The 19475-nt window shown below is 39.1% G+C and overlaps 1 protein-coding gene across 2 annotated transcripts; it reads right to left on the reverse strand.

Annotated features, from left to right (window-relative positions):
* Positions 1–423: 423 nt before the first annotated feature.
* LOC104608208 (RNA-binding S4 domain-containing protein) lies at positions 424–19387 on the reverse strand. 2 transcript variants are annotated; one of them, XM_010274126.2, is made up of 10 exons: positions 19240–19387; positions 19013–19125; positions 10669–10800; positions 10505–10578; positions 10318–10423; positions 9560–9628; positions 7180–7244; positions 6959–7057; positions 1229–1328; positions 424–859 (listed from the first exon to the last, which is right to left on the reverse strand). In XM_010274126.2, exons 1-10 carry the CDS (start codon positions 19385–19387, stop codon positions 797–799), a joined length of 969 nt encoding a protein of 322 aa, XP_010272428.1. In that variant the 3' UTR covers positions 424–796. The 2 variants fall into 2 exon arrangements, with proteins under 2 accessions (XP_010272428.1, XP_088750424.1); XM_088894298.1 differs by lacking the exon at positions 9560–9628.
* Positions 19388–19475: the final 88 nt, after the last annotated feature.

The following is a 19475-nucleotide window of genomic DNA, read 5'->3' on the forward strand; positions in this document are numbered from 1 at the left end:
AATGGTTAGACCCCATTTCCCAAAAATTTGAAAACTAAAATCTCAGTTATAATCCAAGAGAAGAATATTCAAAAATATTATTTTCTATTCCTTCTCTTCCTGCAAACGAAAAGCAGCCTGAAGCAATCTTTTCTTGAACCATGTCCATGGCTTATGTTGCCAGGAAATTCAGTTTCTACATTTAAAAAAATGTACAATAACGGATCCTGTGGTAGAGTAACCAAAGTACTATCTGCCCCAGAGGGCACAAAATTCAAAATTCAATATGATTAGCATCTGACACATATAGGACGTTTTAAAATCTTATAATTGGCTCTTGAATATAAACAAAAAGAGGGTTTTAATTTTCTCTCTGCCAATGGTGGAATTGGTAATGTTAGATTCTCTTCATTCTGACGGAGATTAACAACATTTGAGACTTGATTTTAGATACCCAGAAATACTATTACAAAGACCTAAAGTTTTGTATACATGGAAACCATGGAGACGCAACTTCAAAGCAACAGATTTTCTAGAGATTGGGCATCTGTTTTTTGTTTCGAACTGTCTGATGCATGCTCATGACAATCCAATTCACTGCAGAAATTGCCTGCCTTCATAATGTTGACTCAAGCAGAACAAAATTTGAATCCCTTGTAACCAATCTTTCCACGACAAGCTCATTATAGAATACAAATTCCATGAATAAGGTATTCAGAGAAATCCTTTTTTTTTTTTTTTTTTTTTTTTTACAACGAACAGGAAACAAAAATTACTACCTGGGGTAACTATAATTGACTGAAGATTTAACGCACATTTATAAATATCGAATGAGTTGAACAGCAAACTTTCCTTTCTTGGTTGTGTTTATCTCGCCAATCTGCATTAACAAGAGCGTTGAGTTTGATGATTGCTTCAAAAGTGAATATTGACTCCCTATAGTAATAATAGTATGCTTTGGAAAGAAACTATCCACTCTCATATTAACTCGATGCTGATATTGATATAGAATATCAAATTTCCTTTAAACTAATTTATTCTATGTGCTAAAAGTGGCTGCCCTAATAACTTTAGAAGGTGATGTACTATGCTTTTCCTTTCTCTCATTTTCATTTTTAAAATTGACCTGGTATTGTTAAAATGACCTTTAGATAGGGTGTTCATTTATAGATTGACTCAGTTAAAATATCATTTAGTATTAAGGTGGTGCAAAAAGTAATTGATGGCCAATTGAGATCTTATAGCCTACCTTCAACCTTCCCTTTCCACTGACAGAAACAATGTCTCCAGTCTTGAGTGTGGTTCCGTTCTTTATTACAGGACTCCAGTTGACACGCACATCTCCATTACTGAAGGAACAGAAAGAGGAGAAGATTTTATGGATCAATGCTGATAGTTGAATTACTATCAGATAAAACATCATTTCCATTACCTTTCATTATCAAGTTGTATTGTAACACAGGGTTTACCAACATACAGCTAATGCATAAAATGGAATATCATACATAAGGAAAAGGTCTATGATGTCCTCAAAAGTATCTGTTATATCTTGAGATTTATAAATGAAACTGAAGCAGGTGTCAATCAAGGAACACGACTGGGGGAAAAGAAGTTTTCTTCATATTCTTAACTAGTGGGAATTTTGTAGTTTCTTGGTGATATGGATTTTTGTATTTTTTGAAAAATTTCGAATTTATTTTCTAGTTTGTTAATGTCTCAAGAATAAGGTTAGGTATCTTAAAGGGTCAAATTGATTTAAAGATTTCATTTATAGTTTTTAGAATTTTGAAAAGTTGAAGATGCAATAACATCACTTTTCTTTCAACCTATTTTTCTGGGATCAAAGCCCTTCTGTTTGTGTGATTTTAGTATTATTAGATATTCAACTAAGTTGTGACTATTTTATTGATGAGGTCTTAGCTTGTAAAGGATTGCTTGGTCATGGGAGAGATTTGTGTCAAAATTATATTTAAATCTTTATGACCTAATTTGTCAAATCTGAGCTGTTTGTATTTGTATTTGCCCTATGTTCTGTTTCTGGAAGTATGGTCCATTTCTAATATCAATACACTTTTTGTTACTGATGAAAATATTCAGAGTTATTTTAGGAATTGTAGTCCTCATTTGAGTGTCCCTATGTTAATATACGATCTTGCCTTGGTTTTTGAGTAATTAGAAGTTATTTTGATTTAATTTGGAGTCTACAAAAGGAGAATCAAGCCTTTATGTTGAGCCTATAAATAGGCATTGTAATTGAATTTTTAGATGATAATTAATGGAATAGTTTTCTAATCGTCTTCTTTTTGAATATTTTTCTTTCATAATTCAAGTTCTTAATTCCATCAAGAAGATCCCAATAGGATTTTTTTCGTTCTCATCCTAAATTAGAAAAAGTACATCTTATGCAGAACAAAAGCACAATTTTATCATGTAGAATGAATGGTATCCTTTTTAATCAAATGTCATGATATCTGTTTGCTACCACCTTCACATTGACAAGATAACAGAATGATTTTCCTTTCCTTCTCAGTTCTGTTGTTATTTTCTCTTTTCTAGGAATGCTAGTCTTACACAACTTGGTTAGGTTACAAGCAAAAAGAAGGAAAGTTTAAATTCACTGAAAAAGTTCTGCATCACCAGAAAACCAGACATCTTCTAATTTCTTAACTCCAGTCCATGTATTGTAAAAATATCTCATGAATATGTCCTTTTCTTCTTTTTCTCTTTTAGTTGTCCCAACATAGTCCTTATCCATGGAGATTAATACGAAATGGGTGCTCTCTCCGTGCAGGAAATGGAATCTACTCATGCGAGTAGATTGAGAGTCCCACATGAGAGCAACCCAATTATGTGACTCAAATTTCTACCTCTCCCGCCTCTCTACTCATTTTTAACTCTTACAGTCTCTCTCTCTCTCTCCCTTTCCCTCTGACTGAGAGATAAGGGAAACCTTGCCATTTTCCCCTCCGGTGCTGCCATTTTACCCTGCCGTTTTTTCCCTCCTGCGAGGGAGAACAAAGGAGACCCTGCCGTTTTCCCCTCAACTCTATCTCTCCCTCTACTCTGACCAAGAATGAGAGCTAAGGAAACCCTAACGAAACCCTGCCGTTTTGCCCTCAACTCTATATCTCCTACTCTAACCGAGAACAAGAGGTAAGGAAACCCTATAATTTTGCACTCTGGCGAAGGGGAGCGAAGGAGATCCTCCTGTTTTCCCCTCGGACAGTATGGATTTCTGCTCCTATAGTGTGCTCTTTTCTCTTGTCCGATCTTTGTGACCCTCTTTAGCCCCCTCCCTCTTCTTCTCGGTCCCAAAGTCCCAAACCCTACCTTCCTTCTTCTACAAGACCCTAATGAAACCCTGCCATTTTTCCCTCAACTCTATATCTCCTTCTATTCTAACCGAGAACAAGAGGTAAGGAAACCCTATTATTTTGCCCTTTAGCGAAGGAGACCCTGCTGTTTTCCCCTCGGACAGTATGGATTTCTGCTCCTATAGTGTGCTCTTTTCTCTTGTCCGATCTTTGCGACCCTCTTTTGCCCCCTCCCTCTTCTTCTTGGTCCTAAAGTCCCAAAGCCTACCTTCTTTCTTCTACAAGATGGATTTGTGTTCGTTCGGTGCTCAACCGTGTTACCCCAAAACTCTACCACCCTACCCCCTTCTCTCTTCTTCTCCTACACTTCTTGTAGTTCATCCCAGCTGAGCTGATAGTGTTGTCTGCTTTGTCGGATTACCAGCAACCGTTTAGGAGATTACATTGGTAAGTAATCAATCTGGTAATCGTTCAGGAGATTACGTGGGTAAGTAATCAATCCCTTAATCTTTTAGTTTTAATTAATTTCAACATAATGAATTTTAATTAATCATACCTATTAATTATATTTTTCATGGTGGACACGTGTATTGCTGGCCATCTCCTCGTAGATCTGATGGCTCAACAGCTACCCTCACTTGGCTGAGGCTATGATTACCAAGCACATGAATCCTACCGTCAGTTGTTCGGTTTGATATTTATTTATTTGCACTTTTTTGAATGTCGAAAATAATTATATTTTTTAGCTGTCGATTTGGTTTACCAAGCACATCAAGTGTGTAATAAGTGTCATTCTCACTCTTTCTAATCTCTTCCTATTTCTAAAAATTTTTTATTTTTATACCACTAACTTGTTTCTGGTATTGGCTATTTTTTTTCTGATGGCTGATTTTCATTTCAGTCAGTTTGATTGATTGGGTTACAGCCATAATAATTCCTTCTCCTCCCCAAATCACTTTCTATATATAGACTTCCTGGTTCTCCCTTCTAGCATAACCATCCCTTTGCTACTGTTTTGGTATTGTCTTGCTCCTCATTCCTTTCTTCTTTGAGTTTTGTTTTGATTTTGCTTTATCTAAATCAGTTTGTTCCTAAACTGTTTTCCTTTATTGAAACCTTTAGTCATGCAATTTTTCTTATTACTCTAAACATATTGAATTCGTTGTGTTTTTTAAATATTGCTGTTTGTTTATGTTTTTTTAAATATGGTTGGAACTGCTGTCTGTTTATGTTTTCTTACAACTAAAAGTCATTTGTTCTTCCTTCTCTTTTTGGTTGAATGAATATCTCTGTTCTTGGAAAGCTTTGTTCCAAAGGATGATGGTTGGTAATGTTGCAACCTTAGTATTTCATCATTTTTCAGTAAAGACAACTCTTACTGGTTTAACTGGTAAGACCAACTGAATTCTGTAATTTCAATCTCATGTTTATTGGTTAATAAATTCCATCACAACCTAATGGAACTCAAAGTTCCATTACATTTGGAGTGCAACCCTAAACCAATATTTACAGTTCTTAGTATGTGGCTGCACACTCTCATGTTACTAGCATTCATCATATTTACTTGTATAAGTTATGGTGGTTATCTGTTGCCTTGTACATCTATTTCTTTTATTTTGTTATTTTTTTATTCGATGACAGTTCGCTCCTAATTTTCTATTTCTTCCTCCGAGTTTCTTTGCATAAAACACTAATGCTGAAATTGGAAAAGGAAAAGAGGGTGCATGTCGGTATAACTTGATTCAAATTCTTAACCCATAATCCCAAATTCACAACTCTCTACCAAAGAATTTAAAAATCACATATTTATCAACTCTAGCAACCAAATTGTTAGATGATAAGAAGTCTGTCAGCAGTACAAGATGGATGTGGCTTAGAGAATGGATGCTTTCACTCATTGCAGTAAAATTAGGCAACTATTAACACTTAGATTTAGGTTTTATATTTCTCTCCTTTGGTGGGAGATACCAAAAGAGAAGTAGACTAGGTGGACTTCATTTCATTCCATTTACTTTATTCCTTATTGCAGAACTTATATAGTCATCTATCTACTCACTACTTCCAATCTTTTACGTTATTGGCTCTTTTAACAATTTATTTTTATTTTCCTTTTTGATTGAGTAGGTTTACTGAAGATAGCAGTATAGCACATCATTTCGCAGAACCACAGGGCTGATTCTCTGAAAGAATAACAATTTTGTTTTTTTTTACTATTTTTGCTTATTTTGTAAGAACCATATGGGCAGTGGCCAGTGGGGGAGGTAAACACCAGAGAGGGCTTGAACTAAATTGTGTCTGTAAGTTTTCATGTGAATATAATAGGCAGGTGTTATATATATTGGAAACATCTCTTCATGTTTCTATCATCAGTAAGTCTTCAGGAATTGTACTAGGAAAGACTTTCATACTTTACCTTCCTCCCCACTCTTTAGGAGAATCATGTCTATTTATGAATGTTAACTTTGTTTTTCTTTTTGTTGAAATTGGTTGGTTTATCCATTAGATCTAACTAATGATGTGATTTTGTTTTCAATTTTGCAGATGCACAAAGTTGAACATGGACATCGTATACACTATACCTAGTAGTCTAGTACAGTTACTTAAATTTAGTCATAAGCCCTCTATGTATTTGTGAACAAGCAACATTTCTAGCCTTCCTTTTTGTTAATTTTCAATCTTTTTTCTTACTATTTGCTCAGTCTTTTTTTTTTTTATTTAAAGCAGTTAGGTTTTATTTTCTAATTCACCATTTTTCCATTTCTTGAACTCACTGTATAGAGAATTTACTTGGAGGAAACAAGTGAAACTCAAAGAATTGACAAATTTATGCTACATCACATTTGAATATTGTATTGGTACATATTTTATTTCCTACCTTCCAATTTATTCAATAAAAGTCAGGAGTTGCAATTATGTTTCAAGGGATATTTCTTGCCCAGCCGATGCTCATTCTAACACCCATTTGATGTTTTGTCCTCATACTTGGAATATGTGTGATAGGCCTCCTTTATGCCTACTCCAATAGGGTTGTTTTCATCTTTAACTACTTGGGTTCAAACTAAAGTTGGAGGGTCTCACATGAATTGTGGACCACTAGTTGAAGGGCACGTATTAGGGATTTCAATGGATTCTGAAAGCCCCGAACCTGATTCCACATCTGGCCTTATATTATTCAAATCATATTACTTTATAAAATATTAATTTAATATATAAATTTATATATGATAATTTCAATTTTTATATTTATATTAATGAATGATAAATAAGTTAAAAGGTAATTATTTTTTTATTTTAAAAAGTATGAAGTAGAATCTGATTAAATCCAATACAATACAATCCAAGATCTCTACAAGGAAATGATTCTTTTTTTTTTTGTTTTTAATCACCCATCTTTTTCCTCTTCTAGGGAAAGGCAAATGGTGATTTACAATGGGGAAGGAGGAGGGAGACCATTAAGAGGGGAGAAAAGAGAGAACTAATGAAATTCCTATTTTGAAGGATCAAAGTTTTCTTTAAAATCGAAATGATGAATCTTCAAATACCAAAGTAATGTAAGTGAAACAATTGAGCGCAACCTTATATGGAAGTAAAGGAAGAAGTTGGAGGGAAAGCCATACAGCTATAAACTAATGCAAGAAGTAGTATCTAAATGAAAATGGTCATACCTTATCAAGTTAACTAGTTTTGATCGTGAAATCTTAAATCCAGCACTAGCAAGTGCATCAACCCGCAATGATGCTTCAATTGTTTTAAATGATTTTGTCCTGTAAAGAGTAAGCAACCATCTGCAGTTTTTATCTGATCTCTATATAAAATGTATCAAACAATTGGAAAACAGAAACAACATAAATACCAATAAGGAGTTACAAAAATGACAAGTTCTAACCTTGGTGGTTCATAGTCTAGAGCAAGCAATGGTATCTTTTCACAAGAGACTGGAACATTACCAACCTACAAGAAGAAAATTGGTGGCATCATATATTTTGGATATTAACCTTACAACATTATGCCCAAAATATCGAGGCCCCTCTCTTCTCCAATAACTAAGATCCATTTGGATTAAGTTGGACTATGAATACATGTATTTGTAATTGTACTAAAAATATTTGTACTGAAATTAAGCTTGATGATCAGGCGATGCCCCAAATAAACCATTTATGTTACATTGGATCAATCACCCATAACAAAGTGTTAGTGTCGAGTATGTAGGGGTATTACTGTCTTTATACTTATGTTGAGGTTGCTGATGTGTAACATTATGTTAGAACTAGTGTCCCTCACTTAAGTAGGGGCACATGTGTCTTTTCCATTATGTAAGTAATATAAAACATATCTGGCCAAATGGGAGAGGTAATTTTTTCTCTCATTTGAACCAGACTTTTCTTCTCTCCTTTTCTCCTCCTTTCTCTCTCTCTTTCTTTCTTCTTTCTTCTCTCTTCTTGGCTGTTATCAAACTAACAGAACTCAAGGGTAGGCCGAATCATAATATGGTATCAGAGCACAACTAAGCAACTCGGATCTGCCCAGATTTCTGTTTTCTGCGCACCCAGTCTAGGGTTTTCTCTTGGTTTCTTTGCCATCGGTTGGAGATAAGGGAAATGGCTGAAAAGGAGTGGTCGCCCTCTTCTGCAAGGTGGTTAATGTGGAGAAGTGTATCCAATATGCTGCGTGATTGGCATATACCATTATATCAATGAGACTAAAAAGAAAATTCTATAAGATAGTATACTAAGACCAGCTTGCTATATGGAACAGAGTGTTGGAGTGATCAAGAAACATGATCAAAATATGTGTAGCTCAGACAAGGACGTTGAGATGGATAAGTAGCAAGATTTTAAGTAACAAAATAACAAATGAGCAATTAGAGAAGACTTAGGAGTAGCTTCAATTACTGACAAGATGGGGGGGCAATTAGTTGAGATGGTTTGGTTATATGCATCAATGACTACACAAGTGGGGAATGAATTGGTGCAAACACAAGGCTTTAAAAGAGCAAGGGGAATACCAAGAAAAATGTAGTTTGAAGTGGCAAAAAAATTATTTAAGGACTTGTAATTTGACCAAAAGTTCGAAAATAGAGTACAATGATGGAAGCTGTGAGAGAGAATTCATGTAAAGGCTGAGGTGGTGATTGAATCCCTGGGTTCAGATAGAGATGAATTATCGAGGCTGGGAGATTTCATTGGCTTAATGGAAGCTGAATGGGAAGAGAAGATGAAGGATATAAGAGATGACTTTAGAATGTATAAGATCCATGTCCACCAAATTGGCATCCATACTCAATCCAATCATTTATGCAAAAAAAAAAAAAAAAGCCAAAGGTCAGCCCATGTCCAGTATACCTGTCCCAAGAGTCCAAGACCCCAGATAGCCGAGACCAATATCAGGATATGGCCTTTTTACTCAATCCAACCATTTAAGTTGATCCAATGGGTGACTGAACCCATTTCCAACATGCTACCTGAAATGGATGAGTTTGTGTTACATGCCCACTAGGGGGGCATGTGTTATGGAAAAGAGATGTTAGGGATATTAGCCAGCATGGGTTTAAGTGTCACACAGGATGATAAGTTGAGTGTTTGATGTAAATAAATAAGTCATGTTAATGGGATGTTTGAGTGAGTTATGTTGTTATGGACTTAATAGAGGGCAGTGGGCCACGTACTTGTTTGTGTGTGTGTGAGTAGTGGATCATGAGAAGTTGGAAGCTAGCAGGAAGACTCCTGTTACGTCTGAGAATCTGATGTTCCTCTCATGGCATTATTGAAGAATTTTACCCTTAAACCGTTTAGGTTTTTATCAGAGGTCTCTCGTCTCTCTCGAAGCAGTCAGAAACTACTGTTATGTCCTACCAGGAATGTAACAGTTTGGCTGGGTTATAAGTGGATGGGTCAAATGAGTCGGTAAAATATTACAACCCTTAGGCCATCAGGTGGTAAGAAAAGATTGCACAGTTCATTTATTTAAAAGAAGATATGGCACATACAAAGTGGGGATTGATGCAGCCAAAGCCAAAAAGGTGAGATAAGGCAGATGATGGGAAGGACTTACCTAACCCATCTTCCCCCAAAAAGGAAAAAGAAGAAAAGAAAAGACAGGGGGCAAGGTCAGTCTACATTTTGCTTTATGTCTGACAAAGCATGCAAAGAAGAATATAATAATTTGAATTGAGGCAATGGAACCACTAAAATTTAAAACAACTCATTGTGATCTTCCTAAACATAGGATAACTTAGAAGTAAGCGATGCATATGAAAAAACCACTACCTTGTCCAATGATGACACCATAAAGTCCACAAGTTCTGGAACAATAAGAACCTGAGCCCCTTTTTCACCCTAAATAGAAGACATAAAAGATCAAAATAGAAATTGAACATGCTTTCTTAAGGTGAAACCCTATAACCTGAGTGTTGTAGATCTCTGCACTGTATAAATGGTATGATAACAAATGTTGCATGCATGTAGGGATAAAACAGAAACAAACCAAGTGATCTGCCAGAGACATACGGTCCATAAATAGAATATTAGCATATGCATCACACCGAATGGATCAAGAAAACAGATTGAGAAAGCTTAAAGCTCTAGGGAAATGTTAACCCCATTGGGCAAAATAACCATCTCATCAACTTGAAGCTCCTGAACTGTTCACTAGCTTATTCTACATCATAAGAGCAAGTACATCAGGTTTGCCTTGCTCTGCTTCATGTGCCATACAATCCTGATTTTCTGTTCTAAATGGCTATGAAGACCCACAACAGTCAATTTTTTTGTTACCTATTTACCAAGGGAATCGGATCCGAGGAAGCAGAGAACATAAAATAATTAATCTGCTGATGGAAGGGCCAGGTTAAGCATGATATACAAATCATATTCTTTTCAGGTCCTGCTAAACCTAGCATTTCTACAGCAGGCTTATTTTTCGGTCTATGAAATTTCCACACAACTCACTCTGAAAAAATAGAAAAATTAATATGGATGAATTGCCAAAAATGTGAAAATATCTACTAATCAGTTAAAGATGGAACCTGCAAGAGAATATCCCCAAGCTTCTCCCTTGCAATCCCTGTACCAAGAATTGTGCCAAGGAAGTCACCATGAGAACAAGGTTGAAATCCAAAGTTTCCTGTGATACTGAGAGGATGAATATTTAGCCATTTGGATACCACTGAATCCAACTGAGTAAAACATAGGTGGAAATATAACTAAGTAGACCTCAGTGCAGCAACTATATCTGGAGGACTTGTCATTACTTCAAAATGTCCAACTGAGAGTCGGCAACGTTCAGCCTAGGCAATTCTAAAAACACATCAAAACGGGGCAATGATAAAAAACTATTAGTAATGGAAATAAAATGAAGTAATACTTGTTAATTTAACCTGTGGATATCCTCCTTGAGGTACACCTTTGATATCTGCTAATTTTTCCAGCAAAAGCATTGACTCTTTTAGTATGGGTGGAGTAAGGAAATCTGTGTAGAGAACTTCTCTTCTTGTAGATGCCCGTTTTGCCTTGTGAAAATGTTGAAGACAAATAGAAAATCAGTTGAACAAACTTTTGCAGAATTTTTATTCATCAACAGAACAAAGGTTTTATTAATAGGTGATCAAAGAAACTAGCAAATCCCTTTTCCATCCAAGCAATACAAAAGGGACAAGAACAGTGCTGTGCAACCATTCCCAATAGATAACATCCATTTCCTATTCCAACATTCCAATTTGATGATTTTGGTCATGATTGACACCATATCATTATCACCTTTCTTGCTGCTTCAAGTACTACTTTCATAGAGACCTAATTCATTATCTCCCACTAAGTTCCATCCTTTTTTTTCATGATTTTGCTTCTAGCAATTTATTTTGGTATAAAATCTGTCTTATTTTAACTCCATAATTGTCAGTTGGTTGAATGGTTGATTGTTACATTTGATCTTTGGTCAGATGAATAACACTCTGACTATCACAATAGATAACAATCACCTTTGGATCAAAACTGAGTTCACCAAACAAACCTCTCAACCAAATGGCTTCTTTAACTACCTTAGTCACTGCCATATACTCAGCCTCAGTAGTAGACAAAGCAACTATAGACTGTAAAGTAACTTTCCAACTAACAGCACAACCACCAATAGAAAATGCATTACTCTTCGTATTTGGTTTGGACCTATAAGCTGAAAATGGATTGGGCTTGGGCCTATATCTGCTCACTACACTAAGTGCGTGTGAAATGTCAGGTCATGTACAAACCATGGCATACATAATACACATTGGCAGGTAGTGAATTGGATTCTTGGATACTTGAAAAGGAATATCAGATACTTGTTTGGAGTTTGGAAGGAGCAGTGACAGTTTGATGGGTTATGTTGATTCAGATTATGCAAGTGATCTTGACAAGAGAAGATCACTCAGGTTATGTATTTTCTATTGGTGGTTGATTATATGGCAGTGATTGAGCCAGTTAAAGAAGCTATTTAGTTGAGAGGTTTGTTTGTTTTTTTTTTTTGATCAATAACACTTTCATTAAATCATCAGTAGAAAATTTACAAGTGGAAGACAAACACACTTATCTTCCAAGAGCCACAAAGAACCTCAAGAAAGGAAAAAAGATAAAAAGACACTAAAGTTACAGCTTAGCTCAAAACAGTGAATCCCTTTCTGCCCCTTGTTTAGCTAAACCGTCAGCTAGGGAATTAGCCGATCTTTTAATCCAACATGTCTTAACTTCCATCTCCCGCACCAGCCACTTGAATTTCCTCCTCTCATTATTGTACTTCCATAAACCATTTTGATCTTTAGTTAGCCACCCTATCACCACCTCTGAATCCCCTTCAATTATGAGTTTCTTGATGTTCAACTCCTTAGCTTTCCGGACTCCTTCCATAACTGCAAATATCTCATCTCTAAGGGAGTCACCCACTCCAATTGGGCCTGAGAACATGGCAGATATGACCCCATTTTCATCCCTAAAAACACCCCCAATCCCCGATTGTCCCGGATTTCCCCTACTACACTCATCAAAATTTAATTTCAAGAATCCACTAGGTGGGGGGGTCCAAGCCACACTCATTACTGACTTGGTCTGTGTGCAATTTGCAATTTCACCCCACTTCCTCAACATCTCATCCACAGTGCAATCTGTGAATAGTTCCAAAGATTTCAGCCACTATACCACCCTAATATGTATGATAGCCCTCAGATCTGCTACTCCTCTCTGAGTTTCTGAGAATATCCTGGAGTTTCTTTCTTCCCACAATGTCCAACATACTGCAGCTCTTAGTCCTCTCCACATTGTCCTTCCCCTTTTTATCCACCGCCTGAAAAAGGAAGTGGAGAAAAGGCCCTGCAAGTCTGATGGGGGATTCCAACTGCATCCAAATAAGGAGAAAGCCCAATCCCAAATTGACCTCGCAAAGTAGCAAGACACTAGTAGGTGAAAACCAATCTCCCCATCCGCTTTACACAGAACACACCACTGAGGTGACAAGCAAGTATTGGGTCTCTTCTTTTGGAGTAGATCACCAGTGTTGATTCTTTCCAAATAGGCTTCCCAACAAAAACTATCAACCCTAGGAGGTATTGCTCTGCACCAAACCTCACCAACAGGGAATGGGGGGAAGGTAGGACTGGTGGACTGACTTAAGACTTTGAAGAACGAAGCACAAGCGAAAAATCCATTGGGGGTAGGTGTCCAAATTCTAGAATCCGCCCTAGTGGGGTCTAAGACAACATTATCAAGAAGTGCTATAAGGCTCGAAATACTGTCGAAGTCTGAGTCCCTCAAATCCCTTCTTAGACCCAAGTTCCACCCAATCCCAGAAGTGGAAGAGGATGGGGTGGTGAAAGACGAGATCGGCTCATTTTTCAAATCAAAAAGAGCATACAAAGACGGAAATTGATCCTTTAAAGAGGCGCTCCCCACCCAGGTTTGTTCCCAAAATTTTATGGAGTTACCGGAATTCAAGTCATACCTGATATTAGAGGAGAAAACTGGTAGCAGGTCATGAATGGCTTTCCAAAGAGAATTGCTTGTAGTCCTAGCTCTGATTCCAGCGTCTCATCTATTGTGCTCCAGCCCATGTATACTTGCCACTATTCTAGCCCATAGCTTCTCCTTCTCCATAGGGAACCTCCACAACCACTTCCCCAACAGAGTCATATTCCTTCTCCTAATACTCCCAAGCCCAAAACCACCACAAGACTTACTCCTACACACTATCTCCCAGCTAACTCTATGATCCCTCTTCTCCTCTCCCGGCTCCCATAGGAAATCTCTCATTAGCTTCTCTAATCTGTTAGCAATCTTCACTGGGATTTTAAACACCGACAGGAAAAAGATGGGTAAGTTAGCAAGCGTGGCCTTAATTAGTGTAATTCTCCCACCAAGAGAGAGGTAGTTCTTTTTCCAGGATGCCGGTCTTTTTTCAAACCTTTCCACCACCGGGTTCCAAAAGCTCTCTCTCATGGGATTATCACCTATGGCAACCCTAAGTAGTTCAAAGGCCACCCCGAAACTTCACACCCAAGCACTTCAGCACTCTCCCTGATCTCTCCCTCCTCCAAATTCACCCCCACTACATAGATTTTCCCAAGGTTAACCTTCAAGTTGGACATTTGCTCAAACAGTTGTATCACCAATTTCAAGTTCCTGGTAAAGCTCACATTACCGCCTTCACAAAACAGAATCGTGTCATCAGCAAACTGTAAGTGAGTGAGGGGGGTTTCCACCCTCCCAACTCTCCAGCCTCTAATGAGCCCCCTAGAATCTACTCTGTGAATCAGTTTCCCCAAAACCTCCGCAATTAGAATGAACAAGAAAGGAGAAAGGGGGTCTCCTTGTCTTATACCCCTATTGGCTGGAAAGAAATCTACCGCTGTCCCATTCACTAGCACTGAGTAATGACAATTCCGGACACAGCCCATGATCCACTTACACCATCTAGCCCCAAACCAAAATTTAGTCAAAACATTCCTCAAGAAATCCCAGTCCACCAAGTCATAAGCCTTTTCCAAGTCCAACTTACAGACCACTCCCTTCTTCTTGTCCCTCTTAAAGTCTTCCACACTCTCGTTAGCAATTAAAATCTGATCAGTAATTTGTCTTCCACTCACAAAAGCTCCTTGATAGTGTGCGATGATATCTGGCAGTACCTTCTTCAGCCTCAAAGACAACACTTTTGCAATGATCTTATACAAGCTATTAACCAAACTAATTGGACTAAAATCCTTCGGGTGGGATGCACCTTTCTTTTTTGGAATTAAGGCTATAAATGTAGAGTTCACACCCGGATTGACAATTCCTCTCTTAAAAAACTCGTCAAACACCCGCAAGAGATCATCATTCAAGATATCCCAACAGTCTTGATAAAAAGCCATTGTGAACCCATTCGGCCCTAGAACTTTTGTTCTATCCATAGAAAACACAGCCTCCTTGATCTCTTCTAGATTAAAACTCCTTTCCAACCTTCTCCTGTTCTCCACCCCTACATCTGGCCAATCCAAACCTTCTACCCACACCCTTCTACTCACAAGCCTTCTTAGAATAGATTTGAAGTGCTCCACACAGGCCCTGGCAATCTCCTCTTGTTGTACTAACTCAACTCCATCTACTACCAATTTGGAGATAAAGTTCTTCCTTCTCCTGCCATCTGCTAGAGAGTGGAAATACCTAGTGTTTCTGTCTTCCTCTTGCAACCATTTACACCGAGATTTTTGCCTCCATCTAATTTCCTCCTTGTGCAGGCAGTCCTCTAACTGTCTTCTCAAATCTTTCCTGAGATCATTGTCTTCCTCTCCAAATTCTCCCCTTTCTTCTTTAGAGTCAAGGCTTTAAATCTTATCCATCAGATCTCCCTTTCTTTCTTCTATCCTCCCGAACTCCATCAAATTACACTCCTTGATTCTCTTGCTTTCAAGAATTGTAGTTTCTTATGGAATCTCATCTCCTCCCATTCCACCAGTGGGTTACACTCATGCCACCACTCCCTCACTTTGTTAGTAAACCCTGGATGAAGTAACCACATATTTTCAAATCTAAAGGGGGTAAGACCTCCACACCTTCTCTCCTCCTTACATAACACTATGGGCCAGTGATCCAAGGTCACCCTTGGGAGAACTCTAGAAGCCAAGGTTCCCCAATGTTCTTCCCAATCCAAAGAGAACAAGAATCTATCCAGCTTAGAGCAAATGGGTCTAGATTGGAGATTTGACCATGTAAATGTCTTATGGGCTAGGGGAATCTCTTTAAGCTCAAAGGCATCCACAAAACTGTTAAACTTCCTCATGCTTTTTGTCACCCTCTGATTAACCTTATTGGACTCCTCTGAGAATCTGATCACATTGAATCCCCACCCATGCACCAAGGCCCATCCCACAACCCTCTAACATCAACCAACTCCTCCCACAACTCCTTTCTCTCTCTATAGTCATTCGGTCCATAAACATTTGTGAGCATCCACATATAATCATCCTCTTGCTGCTTAAACTTCATGGAAACTAAGTACTTTCCGATCAACTCCTCCAGACCTTCAACCACATCCCTCTTCCACATTGTTACAATCCCCCCGAAAGCACCCCACGAGGGAGTAGCCACCCAGCTAATCCCCCTAGCTTTCCATACACTCCTTGCCCATTTGTCATTAAACTCCATTCTCTTAGACTCTTGCAATAGCACAATGTCTAGGTCATACCGTCTTATTACCTCTTTTATTGTCGCTTTCTTCCTTGCACTCCCAATTCCCCTCACATTCCAACTAAGAACCTTCATTCTGCTTCTTTTTACAACCCCTTGCCACCTACCCACTACTTTCCCCCTTTCCTTCTATCTCCTTTTACCCCGAGCTTCTTGTCTCCTTCTACATCTCTCTTCAATCTCTCTACTTCACTCAATCTCCTCTTCTTTGTTTTGATCTTCTTCTTCCTCTTCTATAAGCTTTCTTTCAACACATTCAAATCTTCCAGCCTACAACCCAACTTCCCTACAAATTCTGCTATCATGTCTTCTCTCACCGAGTCCTCCACCCCTACCCTTCCTACAGAATCCCCTCCATCTCTGTCCACCTACCCTTTCTTCCTCTCCTCTGGTCCCACCTTTGTTCTTTCCTCTCCATCCTTCCTCCCTTTCCTGTTACCTCCCTCCTTCCCTGCTCTCTCCCCATAATCCTCTCCATCTCTACCCTCATTCCTTTCCCTCCTCTCCACTAACCCCTCCCCTCTTCCTTCCTCCCCTTCCCTTCTCTAGATCAGTTTTCCTTCCACTTCCTTAGACACTCTTTCAATGATTTCCCACACTTTTTCACTCCTATACCTTCCTTCCCGCACCTTCCCACATTCCTTCCTTCCCCTCTCCCCCTCTCCCCCTCCTCGGAGATCCCGCCTGCTAGCTCAGCTGCATATTCATGGGCTACAGAACATGGAACAGAAACGGAATCTGGAACCAAAGACACAGGAGACACATTAGTAGCACAAAACGAAATCACTTGATTACCTGGGACTGATAGACAAGCTAGAAAAGGACTGCTCCCGGCCTCCCTCTCTTGTTTCAGAGGTTGGTAAACATCTATCTCCCTGAGTTGGTTGGGAAGTACTTCTGTCCTTTGGTCAACCTGGTGATCTTTCCACTCTACCCCTGGTTCACCCCTAGATGGTGTGTCCCTGCTCTGCTTCCGGTTCTCCCGGTTTGCCCCTTCTGATAATCCTTGCACACTCTGTGGTCTTGGGAATGAGTTGAACCGGTTGCAATCTTCACCCTGAAATAAGCTTGCAATATTCCACCCATCCATGTAACCTCCATCACAACTACTTTCGTCGTTTACACTGCCCACGCTAGTACAATCAACAGGAAGGTCCTCTGATTCTTCATCGCCTTCACTGCACTGCACCTAGCCTTCATTCTTCTCTTCCCTCTCTTCAGTTCTTCCCCTAGCGTATCTTGGCTTCGGCCTCTTTGAGGAGTGTCGCAAGGGGCTAAGCTCCTTCAGACTTCATCGGGAAACCCATTGCAAATCCAGCTTCTTCTCCAGTTTCCGGCACTGCGCGCATTCCCCCCTGTCTCGCGACTGGGGACGATGATAGACCGTTAACCTCGTCTATCTTAGTCGTAACCCCAGTCACGTGATTCTTTAAAGGCTCACGCGCCTTTTTAACAGACTGGGTCGGGCCCGCTGACCCATTTGGGCCTTTATTAACACCAATAACATTCCGCATGGGCTTTGGCTTTGGCCCATTCTTAAACAACCGCGACCTCACGTGACTTTTAAAAGGGTCACGCACGTCCAACCATGGGCTCGGTTTGGTTTTATCGGGTCTAAGTTCAGTTCTTCCCTGGACCAACCCCTTATTTTGTTCAAAAAAGTCAAATTGGCGCCGGTTACAACCTGTGCAAAAGACCTGCCACCCTCCAGACTGTTCACTGCTTCCACACGCGAAAATCCCACCCCCTGAATGCTACCCTTTTGTTTCTCCGACATCTGTTTTTCCATTTTAGTGAAAGTGCTTTTCTTGTTTGAATCATCCAATCCTTTCTTGCCACGCAGTTCTTCTTCTTCAACCTTCTCATCTCCCTCCCTACGAGCCTCTTTCCAGAGCACCGATTCAATGGATGAAGCCAGCCACACTGAGTAACATTGTCCTTCAACTAGCACCTCTATCTTCTGAGGAACTCCTTAGGTTTTACTCCATTCAATAAAATGGAAGTTGAACGAAGGTCTTCCCAAAAGGTACCTCCTAGTGATCCTCCACACATCAAAGCAATGGCTTCAGCAGTTTCTTGCTTCCACAAGTGAAAGGGAAGTCCTAAGAGACGCACCAGCACTCCATCTTCAACAAAGAAATCTTTGGAGTTTGATCCCGGACACCATCTTGATACTGTGAAATTTCCAAGTTTAGCTTGGATATTTAATGCCTCAACTTCTACTCTATTCTCAAGCAGATCCAGCAAAGGTGATTGTCGTCTACTGTGATAGTCAGAGTGCTATTCATTTGACCAAGGATCAAATGTACCATGAGAGGACAAAACACATTGATGTGAGGTACCATTTTATCCGTGATGTTGTAGAACAAGGAGATATCATTGTGAGGAACATTGGTACTACAGATATGTTAACAAAGCCTCTTCCTGTGGCTAAGTTCAAGCATTGCTTGAACTTAATTGGTATTTGCAACATTTAAGTTTGTCCATTGGGGCTTTTGTTGGAGAAGGTGGAGGGAGATGCTATCTTGTGATGCTTGAGAGAATTCAAGCCAAGGTGGAGATTTGTTATGTTTGTGCCTTGAATTCTTTGTGGTGACCCACTTCATGAATCCGCTCCGAAATAATTTTTTGTGCACCAAATTATTTGTGGCGACCTACTTCATGAATTCACCCCGCTGCAGTATGAACCCGATCCATATTCAGTTTATAGGTCCGAACCGAATATGAAGAGTTATGTATTTTGGGGGTTTTCTCTCTTGTACACTTAGCCTTTGTTATAAGACTGAGGCATTGAGTGTATTTTTTGGGGTTTAGGGTTTTATGTGAGTGAGGTTGTAAGTGCACAACTCTGTATTTCTTTTCTTTATCTCTGTTTTACTTTCTTTTTGGGTGCATGCTTCTCTTGGGTTTTTCATAACATTGATCAATTCAAGTGAAGCTAATAAATTAATAATAAACTATTTATTTATAGCGGTAAATAAGAAGAAAAAAAAAAGAAAGAATAAGGAACATTTGGCACTGAGTTAAGGATAGTACCATTTCAAGAATTTGCTTCACAGCCTCGATAGAATTCTTGTCACCCACAACCCCTTTCAGTAGAGCATCAGCATCTCCCTTTACAGCATGTGCCGCATCACATATTCCCTTAACTGTTTCACCAATTGAGCATCAGATCAAAGTCTCTCTCTCACTTTCTCTTTATCTCTAAAGCTCTTTTTTTCCTTGAAGGGTTTGTTAAAGAGTTTTTAGTTTTCCCTACGTACCTGAAGAAATCTGAGGAGTTCCTATAAAAGGAACAGAACGAAGGATTCCAGGAAAACGAAGCTTCTCACTGTAGAGGGGACGAGGGAACCAAGTCGTCTCAACTGCTCTCCTAAGAATCGCCGGAGCTGCGAAGTTTGTAGCGGCCATTCGCCGATAGCATGCGCACTTGGTGGTGGTTGTACACAGGGAAGTTAGAGTTGCGTTCGCTGTGTGCGTTTGCGGGAAACAAGGAAAT

The sequence above is a fragment of the Nelumbo nucifera genome, chromosome 1 (genome assembly GCF_055504915.1).
Source record: "Nelumbo nucifera cultivar China Antique chromosome 1, China Antique-T2T, whole genome shotgun sequence".
NCBI classification, from domain to species: domain Eukaryota; kingdom Viridiplantae; phylum Streptophyta; class Magnoliopsida; order Proteales; family Nelumbonaceae; genus Nelumbo; species Nelumbo nucifera.

What these genes read in the sequence shown, in the direction of transcription:
- LOC104608208 (XM_010274126.2), bottom strand. Translation starts at nt 19,387, where the DNA reads ATGGCCGCTACAAACTTCGCAGCTCCGGCGATTCTTAGGAGAGCAGTT. An exon ending in GATATAGTTGCTGCACTGAG is followed by an intron (nt 10,424 to 10,504) that starts GTCTACTTAGTT and finishes TCATCCTCTCAG; the next exon opens with TATCACAGGAAACTTTGGAT. An exon ending in GTGGAAAGGGAAGGTTGAAG is followed by an intron (nt 860 to 1,228) that starts GTAGGCTATAAG and finishes TTGTTAATGCAG; the next exon opens with ATTGGCGAGATAAACACAAC.